Genomic DNA, 10,918 nt, shown 5'->3' with positions numbered 1-10,918 from the left:
AGCACTCTAGCGCGCTGCCGTGAAGTGAATAGAGCGACCGGTCGACGGTGTATCGCGTCCCAACCCGGCAGGCTGGTTCTGGTCCAGCGGGGTATTCCGGGACACCAGCGGCACCGTCTGGGCGGCTCGGCGGGCTGCCGTACCGAGACGGCCGACGTTTCAGAGCCTTCGATTCGCCTCGAAGGCTCCGTCGGCTGGGCGTCCTTGGGGTGAGCCGCGCCGTCTGGTTGTAGTGTTGACCGCAGTAGCCCCCGTACCTCATCCGGGTTCTGACCTCGGAGGGGATCGGACGTCGGGTGTAAGAGTGCAGGGGAGTCGTTTAGTGGGTGGGCCCTAAAATCCTTGGGCCCGCGGTCTGCTCACAACACCATGCAGATCGTTGAGTCTCACATACCCCGCGCGCCCCTTTGCGCGGGGACCTCGTAGGAGGTTCGGCGCTCTACCCGAAAAAAAAAAAAGGTATGATTCTATTGTCAAAGACTAATATACTTCTTTACTCACAGATTTCGCTAAGATTACACTTTAGACAAATATTAATAAAGACAAACAATATTTAATTGACCACAGACTATAAGCAATAAGAAAAGTTTGACAATAAACAAATAGTATGCATGCGTGTGTGTGTGTCAAATACATGGTAGTGTGTGAAATGTTTTTTAAAATTGATTACATGTATTTTTTATGCATAATTTTAAAAAATATTAACATTCTGCACTCCTTCTCTATATTCTCTATAAGTATGGGAAATTTCATACTCCTCCGTCCGCGCAATTTTCGTAAAAAGGGGTACAAAGTTTTTGCTTCACGTATTAATATATAGATATAACATCGTTCACTCTTGCATGCAATAAAAATTAAGTTTACTGTTATTTTTTTATGAAGGATCTCCAAAAGTAATACCTTATATAAGGCAAGTCAGCGATGCTTGATACTTTATTTTTCATTCCTCTACGAATCATGGCTGAACGCATCGAAGCTATAGAACGCAGGTAACTATCGTATTTAAGTATGTTTTATATTGCTCTTGATGGACCCACGAGTTCACAGTCCACCTGAGGTTCAGTGATTTTACGTAAGCATATATATTTACGTAAGCTTATATATTCTCATGTTGTATTTGTTATTTTAGCTGTTCTACACACACTCATCACTTTTAATTATTATTCTCATAATCCTCTCGCAGGTCTGTTGGTAGAGATTTCTTAAAGAAATAAGCAGTGCCTTTGTACTTCATTTTCCTATTACTCTGTACTCTGTCTTCTTTTATTATGTATATTTACGGATTTTCCAATTCCATCAATAATGAGAATTATTTTGTATCGAATGTGTATAGTTGTTTCAAATAATGTATTCATTTACTAAATTAAGAAAAATATTTAAGTAAGGAATATCGTAACATCTTATGCTTTGAATTCACTCTCACTTTTATTTCAACTCTATTCAGAAATCAGAAGAGTTGAGGTGACAGCTTTAAAAAGACAATGTTTTTCTATCGGACAACGTGCTGAATGAATGTACATGAAGGACCAATCTTTAAAAAAAACAATTAAGTTTTAGTTAAAATTATTTTTATTTACGCAACAATTTATTTATTGTATTAGAATGACAAGTTTGAAGAATTACAAGACATTATCGGCATCGTAAATGTAAAACACACGACTCCAAAAAACTCAGCTGGCAAAAAAAATCTGAACGCTATCGAGACTGAATACTGTTGATCACTATTCAATTATTGTATTTAATAAAAAATCATAAATTTAATAATATCGAGTAATTTCGGCCTTGTATCTTTTTTTAGTTTGCGGATGTGGAACAATGCGGAGATTTATCATGAAAATAACAGTATTACGAGACGTGATGCAATAGAATCACTAGATGCATTCGCTCCATTGTTCAACTGGAAATCCAATGAAAAAATCTTGGAAGTGGGATGTGCGGATGGAAGCATCACTAAAATTTTAGCAACATATTTCCCGAAGAACATACACTCGCTAACCGCGTGTGACAATGACGAAAAAGGACTTAAGTATGCCAGTGAACATAATAAGAATGAGAAGACCACTTTTCAATTTATGGACATTGAAGAGGATTTGTCCAGTGATGTTCAAGGAAAATTCGATCACGTATTTTCATTGTGCACCTTCCATTGGATCAGGAAGCAACAGTATGTTTCATTTTTTGAGATTTTTTAATTTTTCAACAGCAACCGTCGTAGTGTAGAATATTAAATCAAGACAGTAATTAATATTATCCGATATTTTTCTTTCTCCAAGTAATATTGTTTAAAAAGGGTTCATGAACACGAATTTCTTATGCCCCTATAGCTAAGGCTTTGTGGCAGTGAATAAATCCAGAGAAAAATCAGAGACCTCTCTCTCTTTAAACGATTGAGAAATATAATTGGTTAAATTGGAATGTATTCCCGAAATAGGTAGCTACGTTGAATTTTTTTTGGGATGGAAGTACCTATGGCTGGTGGCCTATACAGCTTCGCTTGGTCGGGTGAGCGACTATGGGCTCAGCCAAGAAACGCTACGTTGGCATTCGCTTAGTACAAATAAATGTATTATTATAAAATATAAGTCGTCGTGGCCTAATGAAGTTGTGGCCTAAAGGATAAGACGTCCGGTGCATTCGTGTTGAGCGATGCATCGGTGTTCGAATCCCAGACGAGTACCAATTTTTCTAATGAAATACGTACTCAACAAATGTTCTCGATTGACTTCCAAGGTGAAGGAATAACATCGTGTAATAAAAACGTAACTATACTTGAGTCCTTAGAACTTAGATCTCAAGGTGGGTGGCGCATTTACGTCGTAGATGGGCTCCAGTAACCACTTAACACCAGGTGGGCTGTGAGCTCGTCCACCCACATAGGCAATAAAAAAAACTTATTTTTGATGATAAAATACCGCAAACAAGATATGGCCGAAATGTTAGAAAAGGAGAGCTGTCAAATGAAGACAAGAAAAAATATTGTATATTTTATCCATAACATTACAAATTGTGAAAAAGGTGAAAAGAGAGTGCTATTTTCTTACTTATTGCCCCGATCCTACATATATTTGAAATAACGCAATTTTTCGATACAGACATTACTGTTTTTAGAAAAGCTTTCCAAAACATCTATGATCTTCTTACTACTGAAGGGGAATGTTTTCTGACAATGTTTGCTTATACACAAATGTATCACTTTTATGTCATTTTGAAACATTCTGAAAAATGGAGAGCATGGCTACAAGATATGACTATGTTTTTGTCACCATACTATAACATTTCGGTAAGAAGTTGTTTCTGTTTAAACTTTTTATGATTTAATGTCTATTTAGGTGTCTACTTTCATTCTATTAGCATACGTTTTTTCTCTAAAGGTTATTAGTTAACGAATATCAGTGTTATTCTGTAACTTGGTAAGAATATTATAATTAGGAATGATTTCTGATTTTTAATTCGTAATTAATTTAATTTTATCGCATTAACACTTATCAATTTAGTCGTATTAACATTTAGAAAAATATGATCTAAATCTAAGTAAACTGGAACTAAATTTCTGGAATAATCGATAATGTTAATGCTGATTGTGTGAATTACTTAATTTGCAGAGTCCAGATAATTTAGTTGAAGAAATGTTAAAAAAGATTGGATTTAAACACGTCCAAATTCAAACGAAACAAAAGACTTACTGTTTCCAAAAACAGGAATTTCGAGGTAAGCTTCAACCTCTGATAACTGATCACTACAAATTTGCAAAACTTCTCATACAGAAGCCTAGCACCGACATCATAGAATAAGCTAACCGATTTAATCAACAACGGAAATCATAATCATTATTTAATAAATATAATTTCATTACTCAGCAGTAAATTTATCTGTGCCCCTACCATTTCTGATAACCATGAGCAACGGTGACCACTCGACATGAGGTGGACCGCATATTATTATAACTATACTATATCTACATACTACACCACATCTACTTATTACGATATTGGAAATTTAAAGACCTACGGACGAAACAACGGAAGTTCTTAACTCCGTACCTCCTAATCACTGTAGAAGTCACTCGTGATAAATTTAAATAATAAAATACGTTGCATTTCCTGGGATAAGGCTGTGAACACACTTAACACAAGTCGATCTATAGATCGATTAGTGCATGCAGATATCCGTTTAAATCATTTAATAACGTCACCAAAAGTGTAAATTTTCTTCGGATCTCATCAGAAATGTAATAAGCATACCCCGTAATGTAACACACATTTTGCTGTCTCAAATCGCATTAAATAGATTGTGATGCGAATTCCATTACATTTATATAAATTAGGTATACCTAGAAAATTGCCGTTTAGTATACAGAAAGTTAAAGTAATTTTCTATAAATATTTTAATTTCTGTCAATCAAAACATGCACCGAATGTTAACAATCCATGCATTAGAGATGCATGGATTGTTAACCAGCGCCTTGCTAATTTGTACCCTTAATACCCTTTTACTAATACGTAATACCCTTCTTAAAGAAGTCAAGTAAGTGTTTAAGTTACGGGAATTCTTTTTCTTCCTGCCGAGAAGTTATCCAATGTTTAGAAAAAGTAGAAGTCTGTCGGTGTAAGGTCTGATGAGTACATTGGATGACGCAAAATTTTCAACCCTAACTCTTGTAACTTAGACATCGTCTGCAGTTGTACCGGATTAGGTCGAGCGTTGTCGTATGAGCGATTAACTAAATCTGACGAGAGATTCTCTATCATTTTGTCCTGTTGCTGACATACATATATCCATTCCATGATAATGCTAGTGCCATTGGGTAAAAATATGTGATGATTTATGTGTGTGTAGAACACCAAACAATTATCATATATTTTTAGAGATAAGTTTTCGTTTGGGGCATTGCAGAGGTACTTGTACCAAGGTCTAATCAACAATGATGACCTCTTACGATTATCAAAAAGAATCCACTTTTCATGGCAAGTATTTTGGCAAGTATTCAAAATACCTTTTTTCTGTGTCTGTTTGGCAACACAAGTTATAATATAGTACATACATTAACGCGTTCGTCACGCTGGCGATCGTACCGTTCGTGAGGCATCTATTTTCAACAATGGTGCCAAGACGAAACACGTTTTCTATAATTACTCGTATATTTATCGTCTATCTTCCGGAAACTATACTAGGAAAAAAACTAGTAACCTCGACGAGTTATATAAACTTCACCGGACGTTTTTATTGTGCCCATATTGATAAAAAAGATACAAAGTAGTGTATATAAAACACTAATCAATAAACAAATTACTAAATTTGAAAATAATATTACAAATTTTTAAATAAAATTCATTACCGTATACATCCCACTCAATCTCCTCGCTCTTGTTAATATCGAAGCATCAGTAACACCGAATCTCACTGACGGGACGGGCCACGCGCCGATCGTTATCGCGTTCGGCTATCTTCCTCCAGATAAGATTGTTTTAAGCAGTGATATCGAGGCGCTACTCGAAATGGAGGCTTTGACATTTTGGCGAGCGACCAAAATTGTAAACACATCAGATGAAACTCGCATACCACAACTCTCAACGATAGACGCCTCGACGTGTTAGCCGATGATCTCGCTTTCGAGATTAGCTTCGCTAACCCCGACTCATTAACCGCTAAATATCGCGCATCGCCCGGATATACTCGACATCTTCTTTCTGGTCGTTCCCTCAATGCTGAGGATCGTAAATGTATGTCAATCTTCTCCACTCGGTCCGGTTCTGCGTCATATGTACGGCTCCATGTATCTGTATACTCAACATAACATTATTAAAAAATGGAACTCTGCGTATCCGTTCGATCGAAGTAGTTTCAAAGTTAAAGTCAGACCACTGTCCCATCGTTACGAAGCTCGGTCTCGCTCCCGATTCTGTTCCCGTCACGAGAACTGTAGCGGATTGGCACACGTTGGGCATCAGCCTGGCTGATTATTTATCAATGACATTCCCCGGTCGCCGCCGACCCGCTTAGCCTTATTCGCCGACGACATAACTGTTTACTACTTCAGTAGAAATAAGTCCCTAATCGCAAGTAAGCTCCAGAGCGCATCGTTAGCCCTCGGACAGTGGTTCCGAAAAAGGGCGCATAGACATCAACACAGCGAAAATCACAGCAGTGCTATTTCAAAAGGGAAACTCAACGCGTATTTCCAGTCCCATTAGTAGGAGAAACATCACATCCCTATACCCTGCCGTATAGGCCAACCTATACCCTGGGCATGAGTCAAGCACCTGGAAGTCACCCTGGATGCATTCATAGCATTCCGCCTGCATATAAATTCAGGACGCGGTCGTACCGCGTTTATTCTTGGCAGACTCTACCCCATGATCTGTAAGCGGAGTAAAATGCCCCTTCGTAACAAAATTGCACGTTACAAAACTTGCATAAGGTCCGTCATGACTTACGCGAGTGTGGTTGGTGTTCGCTCACGCTGCTAGCATATACATAAACATCCTCTAATCCCTACAAGCCCGCTTTTGCAGGTTAGCTGTTGGAGGTCCGTGGTTTGTGAAGAAAGTTGACCTACACGATGACCTGGGCCTCGAATCAATCCGGAAACACATGAAGTCAGTATCGGAACGGTTCCTCGATAAGGCTATGCGTGATGATAATCGCCTTATCATTGCCGCCGCTGACAACTCCCCGAATCCTGATCATGCCGGAGCCAGTCACCATTAACGCCAATAACGCTAGACGCCTTCAGCCGTAACACTAGGAGCAGGCTTAGAACCCCAATAACTGTACTCGTCGAACTAGTGACAAAGTGTAAGACGTGCAACCTAACCGCCCGCCATCATCCCGCTTAATTTCTCGTCGGAACTTCTCAGCGGGTCGCGATTCCGGTCCGGGAGTAGATTCATTCGTGAAGCAGCTACTCTTGAGTTGTTAGGTCTCCTTTGAAGGCTCTCGGGTAGCTGTTAGCAAATCCCATTTCTCCTAGCTGACCCCTTGCTTCCCACCAGTCCTGGTGAAACTGGAAAGGCCCCCGGGCCACCAGTAATTCTTCAATCATAAATAAAAAAGACTGTAGATTATACATGTTATAGGATTTAGGAAATAAATTAATTACTATAACATACAACTTCGAACTCTGTGTTCTTGAAGAATTTTACTTTTTACCATTATTTACAGATTCTTTTGTATAGGCAAAAATGATGAATACAACATGTATCAGCATTATATTATGAAGATAAATGTATTTTTATGATAACAAAAAACTGTAATTGCAAACAAAGGTTACTGATAATCACTGTTCTTCAAGTTCTTTCTCTTCCATCGAAATAATAAAAAAAAAAACTCTTAATATTTATTGTAGTATCTCATTTTCATTTGTTTAAAGAAATTATGAGAGCAGTGAATCCTTTCAAGATCCCGAATGAGAAGATTGAACATTTTATTGACGATCTGTTCGAAGCGGCACGTGGAATGGCCCTCATCAAAGAAGACGGAACCCTTAATGCCACATACAACTTACTTATTATTTATTGTCAGAAATAAATCTATTCACTGGATTTGCTTTACTACGTGTGATTTTTAAGATTCATATGTTAATATTTAAATATTTTTTTTAATTAAATCGTTAATGAGACGTGGTTGTAGCCTAAACAGTGGGATGTCCTAGAGGCATAAACTTCTAATGAATCAAACCCTTAAAGGATCGATGATCCTGATGATCGAGGTGATTATGGTCGATAATTGGGCGAAAATTAGTTTTTCATAAAATGGTTTCGGGTTTCTTGCGTGATTCTTAAAATACTGTGATGTCGTCAATTTAATTTGCTATATCATCTTCAGTTCGACGAAATCACGTCTACATAGACGGCCAATATAACTAGACTAATACTATTGAAATAATAAATTGATAAAAAAATATATATTTTCTTTTTATTCTTGCATGAATGGAGAAAATTGTTTAAAATTACTAATTGTAAGTTTTTTGTTAAAGTGCTAAAAAGTACAGTGTAACGCAGCGTTCCGTTTCGCGGGGCAACAGCAGCCAAAGGAAATGTGACTCAGGTCCGTGCCGCGACGACCCACCCCGCGCTACCCGCGCCCGCACATCTGTTGCATCATTCGCACCCCCAGTTAGTGCGCGCCAGACCATAGATTATACACTTAATATATTCGAGCGCCAGACTTTGAAGCGGAATACACGCGTCCCCGGTCGATACCGGAACTGACAACCCGAGAGTCTCATGCCAGTCGGGCACCTAACATTAAAACAGAACTTATGTTGTTGTTTTTCGTTTCATAACTGTAGTGGTCTCCTCTCTCTCCTATCAAGAATTTTCCTATAATATATAGAATCCCTATGTCACACAGCAATTTTTTTCCCTATGAATGTGGTGTTATAATTTATCGTAAAAACAAACCAAATAATAAAAATAAAAATGTGCCGACGTTCCCGACTTTTGTACACATTGGAGTTAATTAGCAACACTGAAACGACGATGGCGACACCCATCAGTTCACAATAAGTTGGTGACACTGTATATACAAGGGCGGGATGATAAGTAACTAGCCTAACAATAAAACACTTAACTTTCCGTGATAAAATTAATTTTATTTTTCGACATAGTCTCCGTGAACCTCTACGCACTGATTCCATCTTCGTTCTAAAGCAGTAATGCCTTCCATAAAATGATTAATTTCGAGGCCTGCAAAATACTCCTCTACAGTGGCTATGACTTCAATATTTGTGGCAAATTTCTGTCCGCCCAAAAAAGTTTTGAGCTTTGGGAATAAGTGGAAGTCTGATGGCGCTAGATCAGGCGAATAAGGTGGGTGGGGCAGCAAATCATACTTCAATTTGTTGATTTTTGCCATAGCTTTAACACATGTGCGAACCCTAGCGTTGTCTTGGTGGAAGATGATTTTTTTTTTCGCCAAACCTGGTCGTTTTTGCTAAATACATTGATGAAAATTATCTAGAAGATTAGCGTAGTATTCTCCATTAATCGTTTGACCTTTAGGAAGGTAATATATCATCAAGATCCCATCTGCATCCCAAGAGACGGAAGCCATCACTTTTCCAGCCGACTTTACAGCCATGGCTTTTTTTGGAGCCGGGCATCCCGATTGCGTCCACTGTTTTGATTGAATTTTTTATTCTGGCGTGTAATAATGAAGCCATGTTTCATCTGTTGTTACAAATACGTAAAAAATCGGCTTTATTACTCTGAAACGGTCCAGACATTCTTTTGAGTTTTGCACCCGAATCCTTTTTTGATCGTGCGTAAGCAATCGCGGCACCCAACGGGCCGATGACTTTTTCATATTTAATTCCTCACTTAGGATATAATGTACCCGTTCTTTTGAGATACCTGTAGTGTCAGCTGTTTCCGATAACTTCAATCGTCGATCTGTTAAAACCATATCATGCTCTTTCACGACCATTTCCGGAGTCATGACGCTTTTTGGACGTCCGGGGCGGGCTTCATCTTGGACACATGAACGACCGCGTTTAAACTCAACCACCCAGTTTTTTACTGTGGTATAAGAAGGAGCACATTCACCCTAAACATTCTTTAACTCGTCATAGACATCTTTCCTCTTCATTCCCTTCATATGAAGAAACTTTATCACGGCTTTTTGTTCAATTTTATCCATTTTGAAAACACTTGACGAAATATATTTTCAAATGACAAAAAATCAATAAAATTTTCACGCCACCGAATTCAAATTTAGAACACAGGTGGCCAGAGATACGAATTTACAAATGAGATATATATTTTTTTAATTTTAACATTTTAAATAGTAGAGGCTAGTTACTTATCATCCCGCCCTCGTAGATATCTTATTTCTATCAGTAATAGTTATCCTTATCTCTATCATTAATTCCGTACATTTTTGATAGTTTCTCTGCAGAAATAAATCGTAGTTATATTAAAATTATTTTATCTAACAGCATTCCGACTATTATTACCTACTAGCTTTTGCCCGCGACTTCGTCCGCGTGGAATAGTTCACAAATAATGTTTTATTTTAGAACAAATTTGGTTAGCATAAAACACGTTATAGTGAGCCAACCTCAACATATAGACATATTCTGTCGCGGACTTTTTTTTAGATCTTTTAAAGGGGAACAATTCTGTCATACATTATCTTAACGAAACTTTAACCGTTTCTACAGTGCACGCAGCGGAAGCTCTCAAAACCTGATTTTGAAACATTCTTTATTGGTGCTTCGCTTAGCGTGATGTTATATTACTCGTCGAGCCCTTCGTCGCAAGCGACGGGTTCGACGAGAACGATGACCGGGCGGTTTTGAACTTACGGACCGGACATATGGTCAATTTCCGTGTTCCAGCGCCATATATCATGGCCGGCAGCACGCAAGCGTTGAATTCAAGACTTGAAACTAACTCTCAGATCACTCCAAGGACACCTAGACGTGTCGTCGAGGAGATAATTGAGGGCCCTACTTCGGCCGTCGCGGTACAGGAGTCCGTCAAGCCGCCCAGGATGGTGCCGTTATTGTTCCGGAATAGCCCGCTGTAACAAAACCAGCTTGCCGCATCGGAAGTCCCACACACCTCCAACCCGTTGCTCTTCCACAACTGTCTCATAGAAGTATAGCTCCGTAGAACTGCACTTTCATACAGATATTTTCGAACCCGCCCGCGAGATTCGAACACCGACACGCACAGTCGAAGGCAACGGGTGTCTTATCTTTTAGGCCACGACGACTTTATAGCCCTGCTGTAATCATAATTAAGTCCGCCAATGTAGATAAATACATGAAGTGTAATAAATAAATAAATGGCGACTCTACCTTTAGAACCATAGATTTTCGATGACAAATGTGACGATTTATCAACGGTTTGAAATTAGCAAAGCGGCAAAATTAAATGGCAATCATTTTTTTTTAATTTCTACCCTATTTTCT

At 38.6% G+C, this 10,918-nt stretch overlaps 1 protein-coding gene across 1 annotated transcript; it reads left to right on the top strand.

Moving 5' to 3' along the window:
- Positions 1-854: 854 nt before the first annotated feature.
- Positions 855-7,553, top strand: LOC114246207 (juvenile hormone acid O-methyltransferase-like). The gene is made up of 5 exons (XM_089731585.1): positions 855-989; positions 1,799-2,164; positions 3,109-3,280; positions 3,603-3,708; positions 7,370-7,553. Exons 1-5 carry the CDS (start codon positions 922-924, stop codon positions 7,525-7,527), a joined length of 870 nt encoding a protein of 289 aa, XP_089587711.1. The 5' UTR covers positions 855-921; the 3' UTR covers positions 7,528-7,553.
- The last annotated feature ends 3,365 nt before the right edge of the window (positions 7,554-10,918 follow it).

The sequence above is a fragment of the Bombyx mandarina genome, chromosome 12 (genome assembly GCF_030267445.1).
Source record: "Bombyx mandarina strain Sakado chromosome 12, ASM3026744v2".
NCBI classification, from domain to species: domain Eukaryota; kingdom Metazoa; phylum Arthropoda; class Insecta; order Lepidoptera; family Bombycidae; genus Bombyx; species Bombyx mandarina.
The sequence above is the reverse complement of the archived record's forward strand: the minus strand, read 5'-3'. Positions and strand labels throughout refer to the sequence as shown.

Coding starts and splice junctions, on each gene's coding strand:
- LOC114246207 (XM_089731585.1), top strand. CDS start 922: ATGCTTGATACTTTATTTTTCATTCCTCTACGAATCATGGCTGAACGC. Junction 990..1,798: donor ATCGAAGCTATAGAACGCAG/GTAACTATCGTA, acceptor ATCTTTTTTTAG/TTTGCGGATGTGGAACAATG. Junction 3,709..7,369: donor CCAAAAACAGGAATTTCGAG/GTAAGCTTCAAC, acceptor ATTTGTTTAAAG/AAATTATGAGAGCAGTGAAT.